Source organism: Eubalaena glacialis, chromosome 7 (genome assembly GCF_028564815.1).
Source record: "Eubalaena glacialis isolate mEubGla1 chromosome 7, mEubGla1.1.hap2.+ XY, whole genome shotgun sequence".
Classification (NCBI taxonomy): Eukaryota; Metazoa; Chordata; class Mammalia; order Artiodactyla; family Balaenidae; genus Eubalaena; species Eubalaena glacialis.
This window is the reverse complement of record NC_083722.1, coordinates 64,921,154-64,945,254: the sequence shown is the minus strand read 5'-3', so window position 1 is coordinate 64,945,254 and position 24,101 is coordinate 64,921,154. Positions and strand designations below refer to the sequence as shown.

Here is a 24,101-nt window from a genome sequence, read left to right as displayed (position 1 = left end):
TCCATTCTCTGAGTTAGGAAACATAGGAGGAGAGGCAGGCGTTGGGGGAAGACGGTGAGTTTCGGGAGGACATGATAGGTTTGCGGGGCCTGTGGGAATGTCTGAGTGGAGACATTGAACAGGCAGTTGGATACGAGGTCTCCAGCTCAGTAAAGAGGTCTGGGCTGAAGACAATGATTTGGGAGTTACCATCTCCCAATGGGGATGGGCTAGAGTGCACAGAAAGGACTAGAGTGGGACAGATGGAGACCCACCCAGAGGGAACCGAAAAGGATAGTCCCAGTGCAAGAAGAGACCTTGAGAGAGGGATGAGGTAGAAGCCAAAAAGGAAGAACCTTCCTGTGAGGTGGGGCTCGACAGTGTCAAATGCTGCGTGGAAACCTGTCCCTCGGTTTAGCAGTGAGGAGCCAGGTCATTGAAACCCCAGCAAGAGCACAGCCCCATAGGCATTAGTTTTGTTTTGCTTTGGTTTTTTTTGGCCACGCCACGTGGCTTGTAGGATCCTAGTTCCCCAACCAGGGACCAAACCCTCACCCTTGGCAATGAAAGCACGGAGTCCCAACCACTGGACCACCAGAGAATTCCCTAGGCATTAGTTTTTTTTAAGTACTTTAAAAAAATTCAGCACTGTTTTTACAGTTTATTCAGTTATATGTATTCTGTGGTTCCCAAACTGTGCACCCAGGTGCTCTGGGAAGCTGCAGGGAACCCATAGGGGTGCAACGGGGTATTTTTGACTTTTCAAGGGAAACACAGTCATACTCAACCTCTGTCAGGCACCAGGGGAACTGCTAACGAGGTAGTTGACGGTTCCAACATTGGATTGTGCTACATTCCTGTCTAGGATAAAGCATCATATCTTTGCAAAACTGTGTCACGGTGATAAGCAAGTCCTGCAGGAAAATCAAAGTGAAGCAAAATAAGGGCGGCAGTGTCCAGTCTGATCCCAACCTTTGAGGAGTTGTGCAGTGCCCAACAGGCACACAACATCCTTTTAGTGAGTAATTCTGCTTATTTAAGAATGAAATGTATTATTTTCTCCCCCAATTTATGTGTATTATTTTCTTCAAAGAGCTATTAAGTTGTCAGGACATAAGTATATATTAAGCTGTTTGGACCTCACTACTTAATAAACAGAACTGTTAGCCTTTTCTTTTGGCCAAGGAGCCCCGTGACAAAATTGTTGAGATTCTAAGGATGCCATGAAGTGAAAACATGTGGGAACCCCTGATCTACCTGGTTGCTTCTAACAGCTCTATCATATTCATTAGTGTGCCGACCCCAGATTTTACTGTCCAGGCTGCCACTGAGACACACCGGGGTGGACTCCAGTTCCCCACTAATGCAAACAGCACAGTATGGAATACCCTCATCCATGGTCCTATGGACCTGTGTGAGGGAATTTTGGGGGGGGACTTTATATCCAAGAGTAGGGTTTTTACTATGTGTGCATAACTAGTTTGATCGGAGTGCTGGATTACTCCTGAGGATGGCTGTGCTGCACTATACTCCCACCTGGAATGCACAAGAGTTCGTGTATCTCCACATCCTATATATGGTACCTGGCATTTACACCCTTTTTGATTTTGCCAGTGTAATAGGTGAGGAGTGGTTTCTCATTATTGCTTTAATTTGCGTTTCTCCCATTATTGACGAATTTGAGCATCTCTTCATATACACTCACTAGCCATTTAGGATTTCCCATTCAGTGAATTCCCTGCTTATTTTCTTTGCCCATTTTTCAGTTGGGAATTTTTGTCTTCTTTTATGGATTACAGGAGTTTCTTATATTTCAAGATATAAGTTCCCAATCAGTCTTAGATGTTGCAGGTATCTTCTCCCAATATGTCATTTATCTGCTAACTACGTCCATCTTGCCCTTTGTGGACTGGAAATCTTTAATTCGAATATAATAAAATCCATCAGTTTTTCTTCTTATTGTCTAGGCTATTTGATCTTGTTTAAGAAGTGTTTCCCCACTCCCAAGCCACAAAGCTATTTTCTGACATTTTCTACAAAGATATTAGCCTACATTTTCTTCTGTTAGCAAGGTCTTTGATTGAATCGAGTTTTCTTTGAAGCTAGGTGTTTGTCAACTGAATATACTACATCATAACACAGAAGTCAGTGAAAACTAATCTATCTGAGGATAAGCACTAGATATAAACTTTTCAGAGAAAGAAAAAAATTTCATTTAGTAAATATAATAATGAGAACTCACTGTAAAATAGGAAAATGGAGACAAACATAAATTCAGTTCCTATACTCTGGTCGCCAATGAAACAACGCCAAACTATCTCTTCATTCTTTGAAGTCTGCATCCACAACATGGATTTTTCTCAAAGTTAACCTTTTTCTTTGAGAAAAATCCTGAAGAAATATGCTTTCTGGATAAAGATACACTATTTTAAAATTCCAATATATTTTACCCTGTTTGTGTAAAAATAGCAGACTAGTTTTTATCCAACCCACCTAAAGCTGTGTTCATTAATACTGATGCTACTGAAACTGTTCAGGCTGATATATAGCCTTCTAAATGAGTAGTTTTAAGAGTGAAAAGTTAGGAGTGTACTGGTAGCTTTAATTCCTATCCCTTCCACTTCTAGGACAAAGATAAAATCGCGGAATCAATCAAAAGTAATCAGAAATTGGGAAATGAAATAGACAAATCAGGGACTTCCCTGGCGGTCCAGTGGTTAAGACTTGGCGCTTTCACTGCCGTGGCCTCAGTTCGGGGAACTAAGATGATGTGGCCAAAAAAAAAAAAGACAAATCAATTATAATTCAGGTTCACTAATTTATTATATCTATCTGAAAATTTTTAGAAGATGTCATCTTGAGATATGTCAGAAATTAACTAATTCTTCTCTCTGTTCTATCTCAAAGGTAGTACAAATTTTTTGTAAGATCAGTGGGAAGCTGTTATGATTTTTTTTTGAATTTTATTTTATTTATTTTTTTATACAGCAGGTTCTTCTTAGTTATCCATTTTATACATATTAGTGTATATATGTCAATCCCAATCTCCCAATGGAAGCTGTTATGACTGAAAATAAATGTTTGGAACTATAGCCCTTAGCAGGGCAAACGTCATACAGATTTGTTTATTCGAGTCTGATGGTGAGGGGTGTCCTGCCTCCAGTTAAATAAGTAACTCATGCAGCTGGGATTAAGATTTTTTTTTTTTTTTTTTTTTTGGCATTAAGATTTTTAAAAGCTGATTTTGTGTTTATGTCTGGAGAAAACTTTGATGGACTTTGATGTTTCAGCAGATTCTAAAGAGCTCTGAGGAGAAAAGTTCTTATTTTCACCAGAGTATGCATAGGCCTGCTGTTTCTGTGTTCGTACTCACCTCAGAAGCAAATTTGATTTAGGAAAATTAAATGTTGGTGTGGATATCTTGCATTTTTCTGGTTTTACTGCATTCGTCCCTTGGGGTCTGAATTTCCCATACTCCATGAGTGTTTAAAGCAGATAACTAAATCCTGTAGTTCTGTATACGTGAAAGGAGGGTCTGGAAAATACACTCCCAGTTATTAACAATTATCTGTTGGAGTGGGATTTAGAAACTGGTGGTTAGGGGGTGACTTTTGCATTTTAATTCACTCTGTATTGTTGAACTTTTAACTTTTAGACTAAAAGAATAAGGAAAAAGAAAACAAGCAAACATAATAGCAAAAATGGGATGGATCTCAAGCTGCTTAGGACTTTTAACTCATTAGAGGGGTCAAAATACAACACACTATTTAGAAAGCAGGAAAATGAAAACATCCCTATCAGAACTTTTGGGACACACATACTCAGAGATAAATGCATATTCTTGAACGCTGTCATTAAAGAGTGAAAAGAAATTAACTAACCCCATGCAGTGGGTAGAACTGTGTGTCCCCAGAATGTTCAAGTTAAGTCCCAGTACCTGTGAATGTGACCTTATTTGGAAATAAGGTCTTTGCAGATGTAATCAAATTTAAATGACTTTGTACTGGGTGGGCCCTAATCCAATGACTGGTATCCCTATAGGAAAAGAGAAATTTAGTCATATACACAGATACACACCCAAGGACTCAGGGCAACTACCAGAAGCTAGAAGAGGCATGAAAGGATTCTTCCCTAGACTCTCCGGAGGGAATATTGACCCTACAGTAATCTTGATTTTTGGATTGTAGCCTCCAGAACTGTGAAAAAGTAAATTTCCATTTTAAACCACCCAGTTGGTGGTACTTTTTTCAGCAGCCCTAGGAAACTAATATACCCCATTAATTCAGGGGCTATAGAAATTACTCAGCATTTTGATGAACTTCCCTCTATGCATAAGGAAATGCCTGAATTTTACATAACCACTGAAGTTCCATAAACTGCTTACTTCCCTAAACATTATGTCACGGACAGCTTTTCATGTCAGTAAATATAGAGCTTTATCATAAATTGTATTAATTATTTAATCTGAACAGTAGTGTCTATTAGTAATGACTTCAAGTTTGTATTCAAAAATTTTGTATTTTTAATGTAACAAAGCTGCAATGAACATCCTTGTGTACACATATTTTCATATTTGGATAATTACCTTCTCCTTTGGGTAAATCTTGAAGGATTCCTGAGTCAACAGGTATACAGAGTCTAAATATTTGCACATCTTGCCAAACTCCACTCCAGAAAAGCTGCATGATGTGCCCTTCTACCCTCGCGGTGCAGGAGAGCACCTTGCTCTCTGCCCCTTCACCGCTCTGCCTTCTGCTAATCTCTCTTTCTAAAAACTAACATCCTTATTGATATATAAGTCACATACCACACAATTAACCTATTCAGAATACAGCACGCGATCAATGGTTTTGAGTGTATTCACAGAATTGTGCAACCATTGTCACAGCCAATTTTAGGACATTTTCATGACCCCCAAAAGAAATCCCATTGTTCACTCTTTCCCATTCTCCCCAAACCCTGGCAACCACTCATCTACTTTCTGTCTCTATGGCTTTGCCTATTCTGGACATTTAAATTAAATGGAATTATACAACAGGTGGCCTCTCGTGACTGGTTTATTTTACTCAGCATACATTTTTCGAGAATCATTCACATTGTAGTGAAGCTGAGCCCCCTAAAACCAAGTTCCCTTGCCAGGTTTATGATTAATCTCTCTCTGTCCAAAACTTTATTCCTTTTCTTGTCCTCTCTGACCTCAGCCCCTTTCTTGTCCCCTCTGACCTTAATCCTGTGCTAATTGAACACTAATCAACCAGAGGCATCTGATGATCAAAACTGCTGTTGTTGATAACATGATAACATCATCCATGTACTAAAATTGCTGTTGTAGACATCATCATTAATGTATGAACTCAGGTGGTTTCTCCAGGGCAAGATGAACTCACAGGCCCCTGAGCCATGGACCATCTTGATCAGAGAATTGTAAACCAGAAACATCCTAACCCCTTGAAAGTATGATTTTTAAAATGTCACAGAAGGGGCTTCCCTGGTGACGCAGTGGTTAAGAATCCGCCTGCCAATGCAGGGGACACGGGTTCAAGCCCTGGTCTGGGAAGATCCCACATGCCGTGAAGCAACTAAGCCCGTGCACCACAGCTACTGTGCTTGTGCTCTGGAGCCCACGTGCCACAACTACTGAGCCCACGTGCCACAACTACTGAAGCCCATGCACAACTAAGCACAACTAAGATCCAAAGGAGAAAAAAAAAAACCTCTTAGAAAAATAGAAATAGTAAGGCACTTCCTTAATCTGATTAAGGCTATCTACAACAAATTTACAACAAACATCACACTTAATGTTGAAATGTTTGCTTTCTCTAAAATGAGGAGTTAGACAAGGATGCCAGTTCATACCACTTCTTTACCATAATGTACTGGAGGAGCTAACTAGTCCAGTAAGGCAAGAAAAAAAAAATATAAGACATAAACATTGGAAACGAAGAGATAATCTATTTAACAAGGCTATGGATATAAAATCAATATACAAAGGTCAACTGCATTTTTATATACCAGCAGCTAATGGAAAATGAAATTAAAAAACAAAACCAAAAGATAGCTTTTAAAATAGCTTAAAAAATATCAGGTACCCAGGAATAAAGAAAGAATACAAGACCCCGTATAGAGAAAACCATAACACTATAAACTAAAACTTCACCAAAGGACTTGAAGGAAGACCTAAATAAGTGGAGAGAAGATCTAGCATGTTCTTGGATGGGAAGACTCAACATTGTAAATTGTTCTATGGATTCATCATAATCCCAGTCAGAACCCCAACAGGTGTTTTTCATTTTTGTGTGGAACTTAATGAGCAGACTCTAAGATTTATATGGAAACGCAAAGGGCCAAGAGAAGCCAAGACCTTTTTTTGTTGGCTGTGCTGTGTGGCATGTGGGATCTTAGTTTTCCGACCAGGGATCGAACCCACGCCCCCTGCATTGGAAGCCCAGACCACCAGGGAGGTCTGGACCTCCACTGGACCGCCAGGGAGGTCCACTGGACTGCCAGGGAGGTCCCCCAAGACCCTCTTAAAGAAAAACAATGTGGGAGAACTTGCTCCTTTGGACATCAAGACTTCAATGCACCACAGTACCCAAGATCATTGTCACAAGAAGACAAACAGGCCAATGAAACAAAAAAGAGAACCCAGGATCAAATCCGCATATGCAATCACTTGATTTATGATGGCACTCAGAACAGTGGGGAAAAGACCATCTTTCCAACAAGGAATCGTGGAAAAATTAGGCATCCATATTTTTTAAAATATGAAACTGTAAAAAAAATTTAGATAGAGTGAAATGGCAAATCAAAGAGGTAGAAGCTATTTGCAACCACATAACTGACAACAGACTCGTCAAGAACCTATAAAGTACCCCCTGCAAGTCTGTAAGAACAAGAGCAGACAACCCCAGACAAAGATGGCCAAGAGGGACTTCTCTGGCGGTCCAGTGGGTAAGACTCTGCGCTCTGAATGCAGGGGGCCCGCATGCATGCCGCAACTAAGAAGCCCACATGCCAAGACTGAAAACAAAGAAAAAAAGATCCCGGGACTTCCCTGGTAGGGCAGTGGTTTAGAATCCGCCTGTCAATGCAGGGGACATGGGTTCGGGAAGATCCCACATGCCACGGAGCAACTAAGCCTGTGCGCCACAACTACTGAGCCTGTGCTCTAGAGCCCACGAGCCAAAACTACTGAAGCCCAAGTGCCTAGAGCCCGTGCTCCACAACGAGAAGCCCGCGTACCACAACGAAGAGTAGCCCCCGCTCGCTGCAACTAGAGAAAGACTGCACGCAGCAACGAAGACCCAACGCAGCCAAAAATAAATATATAATAAGTAAATAAATTAAAAAAAGAAAAAAAAAGATCCCACATACCACAACCAAGATCCTGCGTGCCGAAACTAAGTCCCAGCGCAGCCTAAATAAATAAATAAATATTAAAAAAAGAAAGAAAGAAAGAAAAAAGCAAAAATGGCCAAGAGGGACCTCCCTGGCAGTCCAGTGGTTAAGACTCTGCACTTCCAATGCAGGGGGCGCAGGGGGGGCACAGGTTCGATCCCTGGTCGGGGAACTAGGATCCCACATGCCGTGCGGCGTGGCCAGAAAAAAAAAAATGGCCAAGAAACTTGACCAAGTACTTCACAAAACAGGGAATCCAAGGGGCCAATAGATTTATGGAAATGCAAGTCACGTGTGTAGTTTTAAGTTTTCTGCCAGTCACGTTAAAAAAAGTTTAAAAAAATAGGTGCAATTAATTTTAATATTAACTCAATATATCCAAAATGTTATCATTTTTACACATAATATAAAAAATACTGGTGACATATTTTTTGGGTTTGGTTTGGTTTTTGTACTAAGTCTTTGAAATCCAGTGTGTTTTTTACACTCACAACACATCTCAACTCCGACTACCCACATTTCAAGCCCTCGACAGCCATATCTGGCTGGTGGCTAGCCTATGGTCTGTTGAAGTATACAATGCCAAACTCTAGGTAATATTAGCCATTGATCAGATAAGCAAACTAGGTCCTATCTGGAACTGATTGACAAATCCTGGCCACCTAAGGAATATCTAAGTCAAGTAGGGGTGTACTAGGTCTCACCGACAGTCACATCTTGTGGCCATGCTGCCCCATCAGTTTTCTGTCCTGACCCATCTCCTCCTCCTGTTCCCTGCAGTACTGGCTGAATCCTTCCAGCAAAGTAATGTGAGATGAGGAGTTTAAGCATAGCTAATATGTTGGCCATCAGAGCTCATAGACAGGCCTCCCACAGAAAGAGAAAGGGAGGCCTTTAAAGTATCCTGTCGTCCTGTGAGCAGAAACTTTTCGAGACCTCTTTTTCTGGGCCCTTCAAACCCCTCTTTGAAGGCAATCCTGGGAAACTGGGTAAAGAACAGAGAAATCAGAAAATGATATTTTAATACATTTAGAATGGATAAACAAGGTCCTACTGTATAGCACAGGGAACTGTATCCAATCTCCTGGGATAAACCATAATGGAAAAGAACATAAAAAAAAAAAAGAACGTAAGGACTTCCCTGGCGGTCCAGACGCTGTGCTTCCCTGCAGGGGGCCCAGGTTTGATCCCTGATTGGGGGAACTAAGATCCTGCATGCCACGCAGTGTGGCCAAAAAAATTGAAAAAAAAAAAAAGAATGTGTATATGTGTATAACTGAGCCACTTTGCTGTACAGCAGAAATTAGCATAACATTGTAAATCAACTATACTTCAATTTAAAAAAAAAGAAAATGATATTTTAAGAGGAAGGCCTGGCACCAGCTTCTTGCTGTCCTGAAGCTTGGGTGCACACGCCCAAAGCAGTGAGCTTGGGCCAGGGTACCAGAAGCTGTGCCCTGCTGCCCTGCTCTCCAATTCTGCCCGGGAGACCCCGGGCTCCATGAAGACGGACATTCTTTTCTCTCCTTCCTGCAGAAGCTCCAGCGGTTAGCACCTCCCTGCAAGCTGATAATGAATGATCTTCCAAATAAACTGAGCAGGGAGAGAAGAGCCCGCCCCTACCCTCAGGAACTCTCCTCTCAGGGAGAGAGGAGGTGGAGCCCAGGGCCTGACCCAAAGGTTTCCAGGTCTGACCAGTGGATGAGGAGTCCTGGGCCCTGCCTCGGGGAGCCCCCATGCTGGCTGGGAATGCAGACTCACCCTCAGGGCAGTCAGGACTGTGAGCTGGGGCTTGAGGGCTTATCCTCAGGGTGGTGGAGGTCAGAGGTCAGCCAGGATGGAATCATCAGGGCAGACACCCCGCTCCCCACTCCCTGAGGATGAGACTGAAATAGGTAATCCCCAAGGCTGAGCTTATCTGGGAGCAGAAGAGGGAGTGAGAAGGCCCTTGTGCCAGGGCACAAAAGGGAGAATTTCTCATTATTCCTTTACATTCCACCCCTGCCTTGGCAGGTGAACACACACCTGGCGGGGCTGTGGAATCTGTCCTCAGCCTGCACCTGAGTGGGAAGACCACCCACACTAGCGGATGCCTGGGCTAAAAGATGTGGGCAGGGCTTCCCTGGTGGCGCAGTGGTTGAGAATCTGCCTGCCAATGCAGGGGACACGGGTTCGAGCCCTGGTCTGGGAGGATCCCACATGCCGCAGAGCAACTAGGCCCGTGAGCCACAATTACTGAGCCTGCACTTCTGGAGCTTGTGCTCCGCAACAAGAGAGGCCGCGATGGTGAGAGGCCCGCGCACCGCGATGAAGAGTGGACCCCGCTTGCCACAACTAGAGAAAGCCCTTGCACAGAGACGGGGACCCAACACAGCCATAAATAAAAAAAAAAAAAAAAAAAAAAGATGTGGACAGCGTGGAGGCGAGTGGCGCCCTTGCCCACTCCCAGCCCTCACAGACACGGCCCACCCACACCCCCCAATCAGACAACTCCTCGTTGTCCTCAGAGGTCAGCTAGGACATTAAGGACTCTGAGAAGCCTGTCTGAACCACTCTCCTCCTGGCCTGGGCCTCTGGGTCCTCCAGACACAGCCAATTTTGACCTAGTCGTCTCAAGTCCAACATGGTACCTTTATTGGAATGAATCACACCCTAGCTCCCCGAGAAGGGACCATTTTTGGATCTCCAGGGCTGGCCTCGGGGCAGGACTGACCCTGCCCCCCCCAAGCTGCACTGGGACCGGAATTCATGGTTTGAGATCCACAGCCCCAGATCCTGCCACTCAACTCCAGCCCGAGATCATCTGGGGGCCTGGCCCTCAGTCCTCCTGTTTGTCTATTTCCTCTTCTTCAGATTGCAAAGACAGGTTGGAGAGACTGTCTTGGTCCATATTTGTCATCATGGCATTGAAAATGGTGTTCCTGGCCACTTCCTCTGTCACATCGTCACATAACATGTCCTCGCTCGACATGTCCTCGCTCATGGTCCTGAAGAAACCATTGGAGAAAAACTCATGAGCTGCATCTTTTTGGGAACTGAGAAAAGCAGCACCGGCCAGGCCTGGCTCTGCATTCCTGAGAGGTGGGTCTTTCCCACACCTTGGCAGGTCCCCAGCCAAGCTTCGCCACGACCCGTGAGGGACCCTCACCTCCAGGAGCAGACCTGTTCCGTCTCCCAACCCTAGTCAGACCCGTCACTCTTCTGCATCTTTGGGATGCTGTCCACCATCTTCATCATTAGCATTTACTGAGCACTTGCCTCGAGCCACTGTGCCAACCACTTTATTATTTTTTAAATTAATTAATTAATTAGTTAGTTATTTTTGGCCGCGCCATGTGGCTTGTGGGATTTTAGTTCCCTGACCAGGGATCAAATCCCAGGCCCTCTGCATTGAGAGTGCGGAGTCCTAACCACTGGACCGCCAGGAAATTCCTCCAACCGCTTTATATGGGTGTAACCTTCCCAAATCCCTATGAGACAGGAAGGCTCAGCTCCATGTCTTTACCTCTCTGTGCCTCAGTTTCCTCACCTGTAAAATGAGGGATAGTGACAGGACCTACCTGTCACTATTGTATGTGGTGGTTGTTAGGATGAAATGTGAAAAGGCATGTATCTAGAACAGGACCTGACACATGGTAAATGCTCCATACAGGTTAGCTATTATTATTACTATGTTATCATTCCATTTTGCCAATGTAGAAACTGAGTCTCAGAAGTATTAGGTAACTTCCCTGTGCACATGCTAGGAAGTGTTAGCAGAGATAGAAATCCAGACCCTTTGGCTCCAGAGCCTGTGTTCTTACCTACTATGCTGTCACTCTGCTGCATGGCACTCCCCCTCTCTACAATGGGGCAAAAATGCCTATTCATCCTTCAAAGCCCTACTCAAATATCACTTTCTCTGGGAAACCTGCCCCATCTCCCCAAACTAAAGTTCCTCCCTCCTGGGGTCCCTATACATCCTGTACATCCCTCTGTCAGAGTCCATTGGTGATAACTGTTTGCATATCTGTCTCCCTATAAACTACGGCTTGCTTAAGCCTGGGGACCTCTTACCTCTGACAGTCCAGCCCTGGTACAATGCCTAGCACAGGTGGTGTCAATGAGAGTTTGCAAAAGGAGGCAAGGAGCAGGAGGATGGTGGGGAGGAGGACTGAGGAAGGCCAAAGGCCCCTGTGCTATTAGCAGAGCCCTGTAGGACATCAAGCAGCCTCTGCCCCTCCCTGTTGCTCAGGTCCAGGAAGAGAGTTCTGGGCTTTGCTGGCCCAAATCCCAGAAGGGATGGTTCTACCAATCATGACAAGCCTTCTCCGGGGGCACTTAGGAGACCAGAGACCAGAAGTGCCCATGAAGCAGTTGGGTGGAGCCCATTTCTCACATGGGGTCCTGGGCTACCGGGGCCAAGAGGCCAGAGTCGTAAATCAGGACTGGGTCCTTTGTGAGGAACTGGGAGTTCAGAAAGGAATGGAGAGGTACTCAGAAAGCTGGTTCCAAGCCAGTCCCCTGTGCCCTGGGAGGCGAGGGAGGCCTGAGTATTTCCAAGGGCATCACCCCAGTCCAGACAGGCACCAGGAGATGAGGAGAGAAGAAGACATGGCCCAGGCTGGGTCAGGAGAGCCAGGCAGGGTGGGAGCTGGCAGAGGCACGTGGCAGCATCCAGTAGAGCTAGGGAGTCTGCTGTGGACATAGAGTAGCCTTTGTATCATAGGCCCTTCTAGCAAAGGGGCAGGGATGGACAGTGCTTGAGAACGAGGCCCTGTTCTGACCAGAGCCCAGAAGCCTCACACACCTACCTTCTCTCTGGGGGAAGGTGCTCCAGGCTGTCAGGGATGGGCTGATCTTGCGTTTCTGGCAGCTTGACACAGAAGAACAAAGCCACGAAGGCTGAGATGCAGCAGAGAAAGACGGGTAGGATGGTGATGTTCTGGTTGACGACTATCAAGGATGAGATACCTCCAGCCGCCCAGACCAGAGTCAGTAGCCCCAGACCTGTTGCCCTGGAAGGGGAGGTGAAAGTTCATTTGGGGGCTTCTTGGGCCCAGAGACTGGGTAGGGTGGAAAAAGGTTTTAGGGAAAACCCCACACCCTCATCTCCACCCTGTCCCAACTCACTGTGCAACCTTGGAGAATTTAGTTCTTTACTGTTGCAAGGTAGGTAGTAGTTTCTTCATGGGTTCAGGAGTGGGAAAAGTAAGACCACACACCATAGCGTGGGTGTGCGGGGGTGGGTGGGGAGGAGCATACTGCAGCCATCACCAAGGGCTCCCGTGGAGAAGGGCCTGAACCTCAGAGCGGCCCAGTCACATTTCAGGCAGTCAGTGCAAGTCAGGGACTGGAGTCAGACTGCCTAGGTCCAAATCCCACTTCGGTCACCTGCTATGTTTGACCTTGAGCCAGTGCCCTTATCTCTCTGATTTCCTGTCTGAAATAGGGTTAATCGTCTACGGCCATACCACCCTGAACGTGCCGATCTCGTCTGAAATAGGGTTAATGATGGTGTTAGGGGGATTTTTTTTGGTGAGGGTTAAATGGAGTAACCCGTGTAAATCGCTTAGCAGGGTGCCTCTCACCAGGTGATTGCCCAATCTCAGCTGCTGTTATTCATCTTGCTACTGCCCCACACTCCCCATGCCCCCATGGCCATCACCCACCAGGCCCCCTACCTGAGGACAGTGGGGAGGAGCTCAGAAGTGTAGATGTAGAACACGGTGACCGTGGCGGCCAGGCTGAACTCTCCAAGCACGATTATCAAGACCAAGAGGGATTTCAACTCTGTGGCCAGACAATGTGGCCACCTGAGTCTGTGGCCATCCTTCCCTCAGGGCAGGTTGGGGGGCCTGCCCACCGGCCCTCCCTCAATCCCTCTTAGAAGGCATCTGAAGGTCCACCCAGACCACCTGGTCAGCTGGCCAGCAGACTCAGAGGAGGGTCAGTCTGCTAGAGGCCCAGCCAGGCCGGTAATTAGTACATCTGCAGTGGGAGAGTTGGTCAGTGGAGTGGGACCTCTGTGGCCTCTCAGGCCACCATCTACTGTGTGGACTCAGCTGTTGCACCTCTGCCTCCCTGTCTTCCACATGTTCACCCAGACACAGCTTCACCCACCCCACGGCCAGCTCCTCCTGGAGCATCCACTCAGCCCCAGGCCTGCGCCTTGTGTGCCGGGCTCCCTGCTCAGGGCTCTCCCCATTTCCCCTTCATCCTCTGCAAGCCTGGTCCCTGGGGCCTGAACAGCTAGACATTCCGGGATGCCCAACTCCAGACACGTACATTGGAGGAGGAAGAAAAGATCCTGGGAAACGCCCTTCCTCAGGCCTGGGAAGCCGGGAGCTGGACCCCCTGCTCACTGACCTGGTGCCAGGAGTTTCAGCTCCTTCCCTATCAGCCTCTGCTGGACCCTGCCTTAGGCCTCCCCACTCCCCACTTTGGGTCTGGCTTTACTTGGCTCTGGGATGAAATCGGAGATCTAATTTTATATATTGGGGATTTTCCTCCTAGTTTCTCTCACACATTTGAGAGTTTCAGGCATTTCTGCTTGACTCACTATTAGACCCACTTTTTAAAAAAACCACGAAACAATAGAAATTGAACAATGGCTTTGTTTCCTCCATCTTGTTTTAGCCTGTCAACACTGCCAACATTTGGGAGAGGAAGAGTCCAGGTCAAGGCACACAAAATTCCAGACCCCAGGGAAAGTGAGGGAACCCCTTGAGGTGGACCCCGGATGCAGGCTCCGCCATCCCGGCCCCAGCGGCTGAGGGGGCGCTCGTGGTCAGCAATTCTGATCAGGTGAATGAACACTGACATCTTTTTTTTTTGGCCATGCCACGCGGCTTGCAGGATTAGGATTAGCTCCCTGACCAGGGATTGAACCCGGGGCCCCCTGCAGTGGAAGCTCAGAGTCCTAACCACTGGGCCGGCAGAATATTCCCAACACTGACATCTTAATGTTCACATCCTCAGCCCTGCCACACTCTTCTAGCCTTGTGACCTGGAGCATATGCATTGTCTTAGGGTTCTTTGAAATTCTGAAAATATTGCCAGCCCACCCTCCCATTTCCTTTCCTAGTTCTGAGTTGACAGGGCGCAGGGCACTGTGCCCGCCCTGGGAAGGAGTGGCCTCCATGCAAGAATTGCTCCTGAGAGTTTGGCCCAACGTTACGCTCAATCTTCAGTGGGCAAGTGATTTTTTCCTGGTGAGACTACAGATGAGACAGGGCAGGGGTAGCAGTTGAAGAACTACTTTTGCTGCATCTGTTCACATTTAATTATTGACAGGAGTTGGAATCAGGCAGAAGAAGGCTGCCCGCTCTCCTGCACAAGGACGATTCCTCTGGACAGCACGTCCTCCCTTCCCAGGCCTCCGGGAGCTGCAGGCACCCTGTTTGGGATACCCGCCTCCCCTCCAAGAGGGCAGTGCTCTAGTGAATGGCCCCTGCTCAGGACGTGCCGGGGCCTCTGTAGGGCAGGTGGGCTGTGGATGCATGAGGCTAACTGCCAAGGTGTTCTGTTGGCTGGATAGGGGCAGGAGGCAGGAGGGAGGGGTTTGAGGAAGCCGGAAGGCTGGGGCTGCCATCGGGGAGGTGAAGTGGGAGGTTAGGGGAAGCTGTACCTGAGGGAAGCAGAAGGCTAAGGAAGCACATGAGGGCACCTTGGAGGAAAGTCAAAACCAGGCTTCGCTTCCTCTTCAGCTGCTCAAGGAGAAAGACGCAGCAGAGCCGGGCGGGCACCTCCATCATGCCAGGAATCACTTGTGTGAAGTGGGTGTTCACTCCCAGTTCCTTCATCCTGAGGCTCAGCATATAATAGTTGCAACCGATAGCAAACCTGGAATTCATTGCCAGAAGAGAGACACTTAGAGAAGAAGACACACACAGGAAGCCGGGGCCAGGAATAAGGACAGAGGCAGAGGAGAGCGCAGCAGGGCGGCAGTGGAGGAGAGAAATGAGCACAGAGATCTGGGTTCTGCAGGCTGCACCAGGGTCCTCAGGCCACGCTCCCCCTGCAGCCTGCCCACGCCCACTGTCTCCCTGTACCCCTGGCCTGCAAGGCCGTTCGCAGTCCCTGCTGGGTACTCACCACATGCTGCACAGCACCAAGGTCACCTTGCGGAGGTGCCTGTTGCTATAGAAGTCCAGGATAGAGGCCGTAGTCACCTTCTTTCCAGGCAGCTGCAGCTACAGGCCAAGCAGGACCAGCCAGAGGCAGGGCCGAGACCCCAGCTTGCTCCTTCCCCCAACAGGACTCACGAGGCCCGCCTGCCCCCCACAGGGCCAGCCTGGCCTCTGTCTTTCCCCTGGCAGGGCTTGATTTTGCTGTCACCATACTCCTCAAGCAGTGGGCTGGGGACACCCTTTGGGCCGAGGTCCCACCTGAAAGGATGAGGAGGGAAGAGGCCCTTGCATAGCCCCCTGCCCTGGTCCCATTCCAGGCCTGAAGCTTCTTACCTTATCCAGCAGACTTAAAGGAATGGTCTTCTTGTTCACACCAGCTGCATAGCACAGTACCTGCTTGGCCTCTTTCAGCTTCCCTTTCATCATCAGCCACCGTGGGGACTCTGGGAGAATCCTGCATGGCCCGCCCCTCTCTTACCCATCACTCCAAGATGCCCCGCAGACCCACGGTGGCACCATCCCAGCCTCAGCGGTGGCCATCGTGCTCCAGCATGAGGTGAATCAGATGTTGGAGGCCCTGAAGGCGACCATCAACCTTGGCCTCCCATGCCCACCCCCGGCAGTCAGCCCATCCCCTGCCCAAGCCATACACAGTACCCACTGCTGCTCAGTGACTCCCTGCCCACTGGCTGCCTCTGCACTACAGCTTCCTTCCCTCAGAGCCACCTCTAAGAGCTGTTTTATATCTTGGGGGTTGTCCCCACCTGCCAGGCATACTGTCCTCCCCATCCACACCCTCTATTAGAGCCTCGTTCTTGCAGTTGGGGAATTCTCCTGTTTCCTCTCCATCTCCTAATAGCCTGGAGAGTATGGGGGTAGGACCCCAGGTTTGACCCCAGGGCCCAGCCCCTGCCTAGGTGAATGGAGGTCTCCACTCTGGCCCATCTCCTCCCAGCCACACCTCCCATTGCCTTTGACCTCAAAATAACCCTAGGCCCTTGGTTCTTCCCAATGCTACCAGGTTGAAGAATCCACACAGATTAACATTTAAAGCACTTCTTAAGTGCCCTTATCTTATCAGTTTGTTAATCCCCCCCCCAAGCCCGGACCTAGTATGATTATTCCCATTTTATTCTCAGCTTCAGGGAGTAAGGGCTTGCCCAAGGTCACAGAGTCAGAGCTAGTATGAACCTGATAAGGCACTCTTGACAAAACTATGCCATCAGCCCCTGCTGTTTTCTTGCAACTGTCCCTCCTCCCGCCCCAGCCTGGACTCTGTGGCTGGTCATTGTACACACACACCCAGGACTCTAGAGACAATGTCATCCCTCTACCTGCCCCTGCTCCTATTCCCCCCACCCCAGGGGCCAGCAACCAGTCACCCTGTTATCCTTCTCCACTCTAAGGCTGCAAAACTGTCCTTAAGAAAGTCACCAAGGGACTTCCCTGGTGGCACAGTGGTTAAGAATCCGCCTGCCAATGCAGGGGACATGGGTTCGAGCCCTGGTCCAGGAAGATCCCACATGCCGCGGAGCAACTAAGCCTGTATGCCACAACTACTGAGCATGTGCTCTAGAGCCTGTGCACAGCAGCTACTGAAGCCCATGCTCTCTAGGGCCTGCGTGCCACAACTACTGAGTCCGCGTGCTGCCCTAGAGCCCGTGCTCTGCAACAAGAGAAGCCACCGCAATGAGAAGCCCGCGCACCGCAACGAAGAGTAGCCCCCGCTCGCCGCAACTAGAGAAAGCCCACATGCAGCAGTGAAGACCCAAATGCAGCCAAAAAACAAAAACAAACAAACAAACAAAACTCTGTCTCTGAAATTCAATTTGGCACTGGTGCACAGAGGCCGAGTTTTTGGCATCAAGGCTGAGGAAGAAGAGAGGCGTCAATAGCAGGGACAAGGCTGAGGGTAAACAGGGGAACTGAGCAGAAGTCCCATGATGATAACAAGAGTACCAGCCTCCAGCCCCGCTGTGGAGCAGAGCAGCCTGAGCCAGGCAACTCACTGGCTTTGGGATCCCTCAGGGAAAAGGTACCTGACATTTGATCATCCAGTAGTAGTGGTTCTCAAAGTGTGATCAGTGGATCAACCAAATCAGCATCATCTGGGAACCTGCTGGAAATGCAGGTCTTCAGGCCCCATCCCAGTCCTACTGAGCCAGAAACTCTGGGAGCAGGGCCCTATCCTCAATGTTTTAACAAGTCCCCAGGTGATTCTGATGCTCCAATCAATTTGCAATCTATTGCCCTAAAGGATGACCAGTCAATGAGCTCCTGCTCAGTCCCCCCCCCCCCCCAGTTAGCTTCTTAGTGACTTGCTCTTAAATATGAAGGGATGATGCAAGGTCACCAAATATTAAAGAAAACCTCCCCAATCAAAAAGGGCCCAAAATAAGTCGAAAAAAATGGACCCCAGAGGACACAGATAATGTAGGGGACAGGAGAGAAAAAAGAAAACTCTAACTTGTATCCTCAAAACCACTTGAGGACTTCCCTGGCGGTCCAATGGTTAAGACTCTGCACTTCCAATGCAGGGGCCACGGGTTTGATCCCTGGTTGGGAAATTAAGAGCCCACATGCCATGCGCGGCGTGGCCAAAAAAAAAAAAAAAAACCATTTGAGAATGTTTCGCAGTTTTATTTTCACAAAACAAATTCCAGGGCTTCCCTTGTGGCTCAGTGGTTAAGAATCCGCCTGCCAATGCAGGGCACACGGGTTCGAGCCCTGGTGCAGGAAGATCCCACATGCTGCAGAGCAGCTAAGCCTGTGCGCCACAACTACTGAGCCTGTGTTCTGGAGCCCGCGAGCCACAACTACTGAGCCCACGTGCCACAACTACTGAAGTCTGCACGCATAGAGCCCGTGCTCTGCAACAAGAGAAGCCACCGCGATGAGAAGCCCGCGCACCACAACAAAGAGTAGCCCCCGCTCGCCGCAACTAGAGAAAGCCCGCGCGCAGCAACGAAGACCCAACACAGCCAAAAAATTAAAAAAAAAAAAAATCCAAATGCTATCACGAAAAAAATGAAATCAGAGAAAAGGAAGAGAGGTATAATCGAATGTAACGTGGAACTTTTTTGCCTGGAATTTCAGCTAAGTCCCAAGGCTGGGAAGAATGGCTGATAACCTCACCTTCTAAAGAGAGGTGTTACCACATTCAGGACAGGACTTATTAAAAAAATAATAATAATACAAAACAGCCCAGCAGCCACCTCCCTTAGCCACCTAGAAAGGCTGGAAATTTCCTGTTCATGGAAGTGAGAGGGTCTTGAATCTCTTCCCCTCCCCATGTTGCTCATCAACTCAAGCCTGGTGAGGGGCACTGCCTTAGAGAAAGGGAGTCTGTCCTTCCATCCTCTGGCTGGAGCTGGCTGATTCAGAAACTTGTGGCCTTGCCCTGGTACCTGTACTCTAGACAGAAGAGTTTCTGGTAGAGTCCTTGTGTATCTCCTGAATTTGGAGGATTTACACAAACCCAGAGACTGGGGTTCCTTCTCCCTCTGGGTATGGTCAGGCAGGAGGTTGGTGGCAGCAGCCCACAGTGGCAGCCTGGGGGGTGGGGGCCAATGAGTTTTTAGCCAAGTGGACCCTGATGTCTTGAAGGCACCTCATGTGCTAGGGCGAGAAGACCTCTGCAGAAAGAGGCCATGGGGTGAACTGCTAGGGACAGGAGCTGGAGGAGGTCACAAAGACAGTGCCTGGAGCATTTGGAAATGCCAACACTCTGAAGACCCACAGATGGGCTCCTGGGGCATTTGAACATCTGCCCTACGGAGGACACTGACCATTGATAACACATCTTTTGTCGTTTTTCTCTGATGCTGGGAACCTGGAATATCAGAGCAGGGAGACAGAGGAGGAAAGCAAAGGTCAGAACGGACTAGGCTGAGCTACCTAGCCACCAGGGAGAAGGTGTGAACTGGATATAAGACCAAGTTTTAAATGGGGACATGACTGGATTTTTTAATGACTGCCAGTGAAGCTTAATGATCAAAATGAGACTTTTTCTTACAACCAAGAATGATGGGAAAGAGATACAACCTGCCCAAGATATTGTCAAGTGTCAGGCAAGGGAGAGCTGACAGGACATGTCTGCAGGTAGTGGTTGAAGAAAAATTGTGTCCCATTCAATAAGCTGTCTACTCATAGAATGTAGAACTATGTAGACATCGGCCGGAAGAAAGCCCTAAGGGAGATCAGTGTGATGGCTTCTGGGAAAGCATCTGAGGGCTGAGGGGAGCTGAAATTGTTGACTTGTTTTTCATCACAAACCTTTTGATACTACTTAATTTTTAACCATATGCATCAATTGCATTAATAACATTTAAAAAAATGTTTTAAGATCAAGTCATGAGGGGATGGTGGTGGGATGAACTGGGAGATTGGGACTGACATATATACACTAATATGTATAAAATAGATAACTAATAAGAACCTGCTGTATAGCACAGGGAACTCTACTTCACTTTGCTGTACAGTAGAAACTAACACAACATTGTAAAACAACTATACCTCCCCCCACACACACACACAAAAATAATCAAGTCATGAAACCCTCTTTCCCAGCTACATGCCATGCTACCTGGCATCAGCTGGGTCCAGGTCCTCACACTCATTAGGGGTATCTCAACGACTGTTAAAGCTGGTCTCCAGCTTCTGCACAATTTGGAAGGTCTCTAAGCCACCTATGTGCCCTCACTTTTAACTGGTAACCCCAATTCTTACAATCCATATTGTGTACGGTGCAGTGGTTAAAATGCAGGGGCTTTGGAGCCGGACAGGCAGAGTCAAATCCCAGGTCTCCCACTTTTTAGCTGTGTGACCTTGGGCAAGTTATTTTGACTCCCTGAAGCCTCTTCCCTCACCCCTCTCTCCAGCCTCTGGGACATGAGACTCACGCCCATCTTGTAAAGATAACATGTGATCATGTCTAGATTCAATATGATCATTTCTTCACCCAGAACTGCCTAACCCTTAACAAGGTGATTTCAGCTTGCTCCCTCTCACCTCCCCATCTGCCTTCTCTTCCGTTCCTCTCCTTTTGCCACCTGCCCATAGTAAGCAGTGCCATCTTGCTCTTGTGCCCAGTCCCTCCTCATTACTCCTGCAAGTTTTGCTCCATCAGTTGCCCCTTCATAGCTTCAGTCTTTCAGGTCTGTGACCCCCCTACAATTAAAAACCTCAGAGACCCTTCCCTGACTCTGCCTTGGCTGCCCACAGACGTCCTCACTTTCCCCCTGCCTGCCTCAGCCCAGCACTGGGAAAGTGTCACCTCCTGGATGGATATATTTTTTCAGTTCCTCCTCACTCCTCAACCTCCTGACGCTCCATGGAAGCCACGTCAAGGTCACTAAGGCCAACAGACCCTTCTCCAGCCTCACCTTTCTTGCCTTCAACCCTGACCATTCCCTTGTCCTTGAACTCTTGCCTTTCAACACCTTTCCTTCTGGTTTTCTGACCACCTCTCTGACATCTCTTTGAGGATTTCCTCTGATGGGGTTAATGCTGGGGTTCCAGAGGCTCTGCCCTTGGCTCTTTCTCATCTCATCCCATACACTTTCTCCCAGGGAAAATCCCACCCACTCCAGCCCTTCAAGGACCCTCCACACCCCTCAATCTCCAGCCCATCAGACCCATCCCTGTGCATGCCCTGTATTCGTTTGCTCACCAGATATAAGAGATGAGGGGGAACACAGGTGCCCCACCCACCAGAAACAGCAGCCGCCAGTGGGGAAGGCTGTAGGCAAGTCCCGTCAGGAATAGGACCCCCATAGCGAAAAAGCAGTGTCCCAGGATGATGGCGTGGGCCCGGTGCATGCCCACTAGCCACTCAGTGACTGTGCAGAGGCCAAGAGGACAAAATCATAATCAGCTCAGGGTACCCAGGGCTGCCCCTGCCCCCAGCCTTCTGAGATGCCCCAGCCCTGCTCAGGGACTGGGTTTCTTCTGCCTGCTCTGGATCCGGGTCCAGAGACAGCACTTCAAAGCCAGGCAGAGTGCCTCTGCGCCCCCAGGGCACACTTGCCTGAGCTCCAAACCACAGACATAGCCTCCAGTCTGTCCTCAACTTGGCTGTTCCCTCTGAACACCTCCCCCCTGACCACACGCCTGTCATTGAGAAGCCCTGGCCCTGGGTACAGTACCTCACATGTGGCCTGACACAGGCAAGGCAAGACATCACTGTCCTTGTCTTGGCTCTTAGTGCATCAGTGCTTTGGCCACCTAGACCTCGGCCTTTGTGGAGGACCCAGTTCCCTCTGGCTGGGCTCTGCAAATTTCCCACTGAGAAGCGGGAGCAGGGCTCCCCAGCAGGTTCCATACCAGGCCACGGCAGCTGTGAGGCTGAATAAATGTACGGGCACTTGGGAATTTTGCATCACACAGGCCTGGGGTGGAAGCCCAGCTCCTTCACTTAACTGCGGTGTGACCCTGAGCAAGTTGGTTAACTTCCTGAGGCTCAAGTATCCTCCTGAGCTAAAGGAATAATAGATTAGTGCCTACCGAATAGACAGTTGCCAGGATGAAAGGAGGCAATGCATATAGAGGGCTTAGCTGCTACCTGGCCCAGGTGGGGGAAGCAAGGGGTATGAAGGGGGGATGTGTGGGGTACCAGGGGGATGACGGTGCAAGGGCAGTGTGGGCACAGATTCTCTGGCATTTGTAGGCCTCCACAGCCTGCCTGATTGGGCCACAACTCCCCCTGTCCTGCGGGCTCCCAGTAGGTACCCGCGCGCCCCCGCCCCCACGCCCTGCGCCCCGCCCCCCGCCTCACTTAAAGACGCGCTGCTGATGGCGTAGCCCACCGCAGCTTGGGATACGCCGAAGCGGAAGAACAGATATTGGTGAAAGCTGTTGACAAAGGCTGTCCCGAAGCCGAAGATGATCAGCCCCAGCAGCGACAGCAGGATGCTTGGGTGGCGGCCCAGCCTGCGCATGGAAGGGAGGGGAGACTGCGCCAAGTGCATGGACCTATGTGGCTGGCCCCAGCCCGCTCCCAGCACCAGGACCAGGCCCCGAGCCTACACCCGCCTCCGGAGGGCCCCTACCCTTGCCTCCCCTAAATTGAGACTCTTCGGCTCTGAATGGCCACAAGGAGGAGGCAGGGGTGTCCCAGGGCCCAGAGGGAGCTCCGGAAGACTTACTTGTCAGTTATGAACCCGAAGAGGAAAGACCCTGTCAAGAGTCCCGCCAAGTACATGTTCCGCACGATTTCCGGGTTCGGTTCCTTGCCACACACCAAGTCAAACTGGGGGGTTACATGCAGGGATTGGCCACAGGCCTCCACCCAGGGCCTTCTAGGTCGACACTGAGCCTCCACCCAGGGTGGGCCTTTAGGCAGAAGGGGCCTGGGACAGGGGCAGGTAACTGTGTGTGCAGCATGCCTCAGCTCTGTTACCTCTGCATCCCATCCTGCATCTGGCAGACTCTAGGAGTTAGGCCTGGAGAGAGGGACCAGAGACACAGGCCAAGAAGGGGGTTGGGTGAAGAGGTAACCGATCAAAGGCCAGAATCACCCAAGACCCTTTCCCAAATACAGATGTTAGGCCTCACCCTAGAGAATCAAACTGGGCAGGTCTGTGCTGTGAAGGGCCCAGGTAGCAGCTTAGGCTGAGAAACTCCATAAGAGGTACCAGATCAAAGATGCTTCTTTCCCCAGTTCCCTAATTTCTGTGATTTCAGAGGGCAGAGCCACAACTACAGAAGCAATTCTCTCGGCAGGTGGCAAACCCTGCCACCTGACATCTGTCCCTACTCCCCAATCTACTCTAGCTTCCTGGCTAAGACCTGTAAGACCAGGGCTGGGCAGCAGGAATCCTGTTTCTGCCCTGGCCCTGCCTCTGTGGGTTGACCTTGGGCCAATTGCTTCCCCTCCCTGAGCCTCAGTTTCCCCACCTGTTCAGTGAGGTTGAGGGCAAATCTCTGGGGTCCTGGGTTAGCTACAGACGACTCAGGACAAGGCATACCTCATTGATCAGTGATCGCTTCTTGGCCTCAGGATAGATCCACCCGTCTTGACATGAGTCTGTGCGGTTGAGCCCAAAATGGATGATAGAATCCAGATCCCAGTCCACAGGCAAGTACATGAGGCAAGTCAGGAAACTGCCATTGGGTGCTCGGGGCAGGGTCAGATTCAGCTGCTCAGACTCCGGCAGGTTGGGGCCCACTGCCAGTATCCAGCTGGTGTTGCAATAGGGCTTCTGTGGTGTGAACACGAAGAGGTCAGCAAACAAGAAAAAGGCAGACAGGATGTTGGGAATGAAGGTGAAGGCCACCAGCCTCCGCTGGAATGTGCCAAACTCCCCTACTGCATCCATGATGGTGGCAAACTTATCATCTTGCTTGGCTTCTATGGCCCTCAATCTGCATAACAGCATGTCCAGAGAACAGGAACGGGGGCTTTCTGCTGCCTCATGTTGGTGGAAGCTCCTGAGATGATGCTGGGATTTGAACTCTACCTTGAAGTTGTTTTCCTTTGCCATCTGTTCAAAGAGAGGATGCAGCTCAGTCTTCACTGACACCACTTTTCAGATATCAGAGACCAGCGTGGGAGGCACTGGCCAGAAACTGGCTTGAAACAGTTTGGATTCCAACCTTGATGTTCTCTGTACT

The 24,101-nt window shown here is 49.0% G+C and overlaps 1 protein-coding gene across 1 annotated transcript; it reads right to left on the bottom strand.

Moving 5' to 3' along the window:
• Nucleotides 1-10,034: 10,034 nt before the first annotated feature.
• On the bottom strand, nucleotides 10,035-24,025 carry SLC22A14 (solute carrier family 22 member 14). Its single transcript, XM_061195254.1, has 10 exons — nucleotides 23,456-24,025; nucleotides 22,634-22,737; nucleotides 22,264-22,418; nucleotides 21,160-21,328; nucleotides 15,822-15,942; nucleotides 15,454-15,551; nucleotides 14,987-15,201; nucleotides 13,041-13,194; nucleotides 12,171-12,374; nucleotides 10,035-10,364 (listed from the first exon to the last, which is right to left on the bottom strand). The coding sequence occupies exons 1-10, from the start codon at nucleotides 23,969-23,971 to the stop codon at nucleotides 10,196-10,198; spliced, it is 1,905 nt and encodes a 634-aa protein (XP_061051237.1). The 5' UTR covers nucleotides 23,972-24,025; the 3' UTR covers nucleotides 10,035-10,195.
• Between the last annotated feature and the right edge of the window lie 76 nt (nucleotides 24,026-24,101).

Excerpts from the sequence above, each read along its gene's own strand:
- SLC22A14 (XM_061195254.1), bottom strand. The coding sequence starts at position 23,971 with ATGGCAAAGGAAAACAACTTCAAGGTAGAGTTCAAATCCCAGCATCAT. Across the intron at positions 22,419-22,633 it reads TTCGGGTTCATAACTGACAA|GCTGGGCCGCCACCCAAGCA; the intron begins GTAAGTCTTCCG and ends TTCCATGCGCAG. Across the intron at positions 15,202-15,453 it reads TTGGTGCTGTGCAGCATGTG|GTTTGCTATCGGTTGCAACT; the intron begins GTGAGTACCCAG and ends AATGAATTCCAG.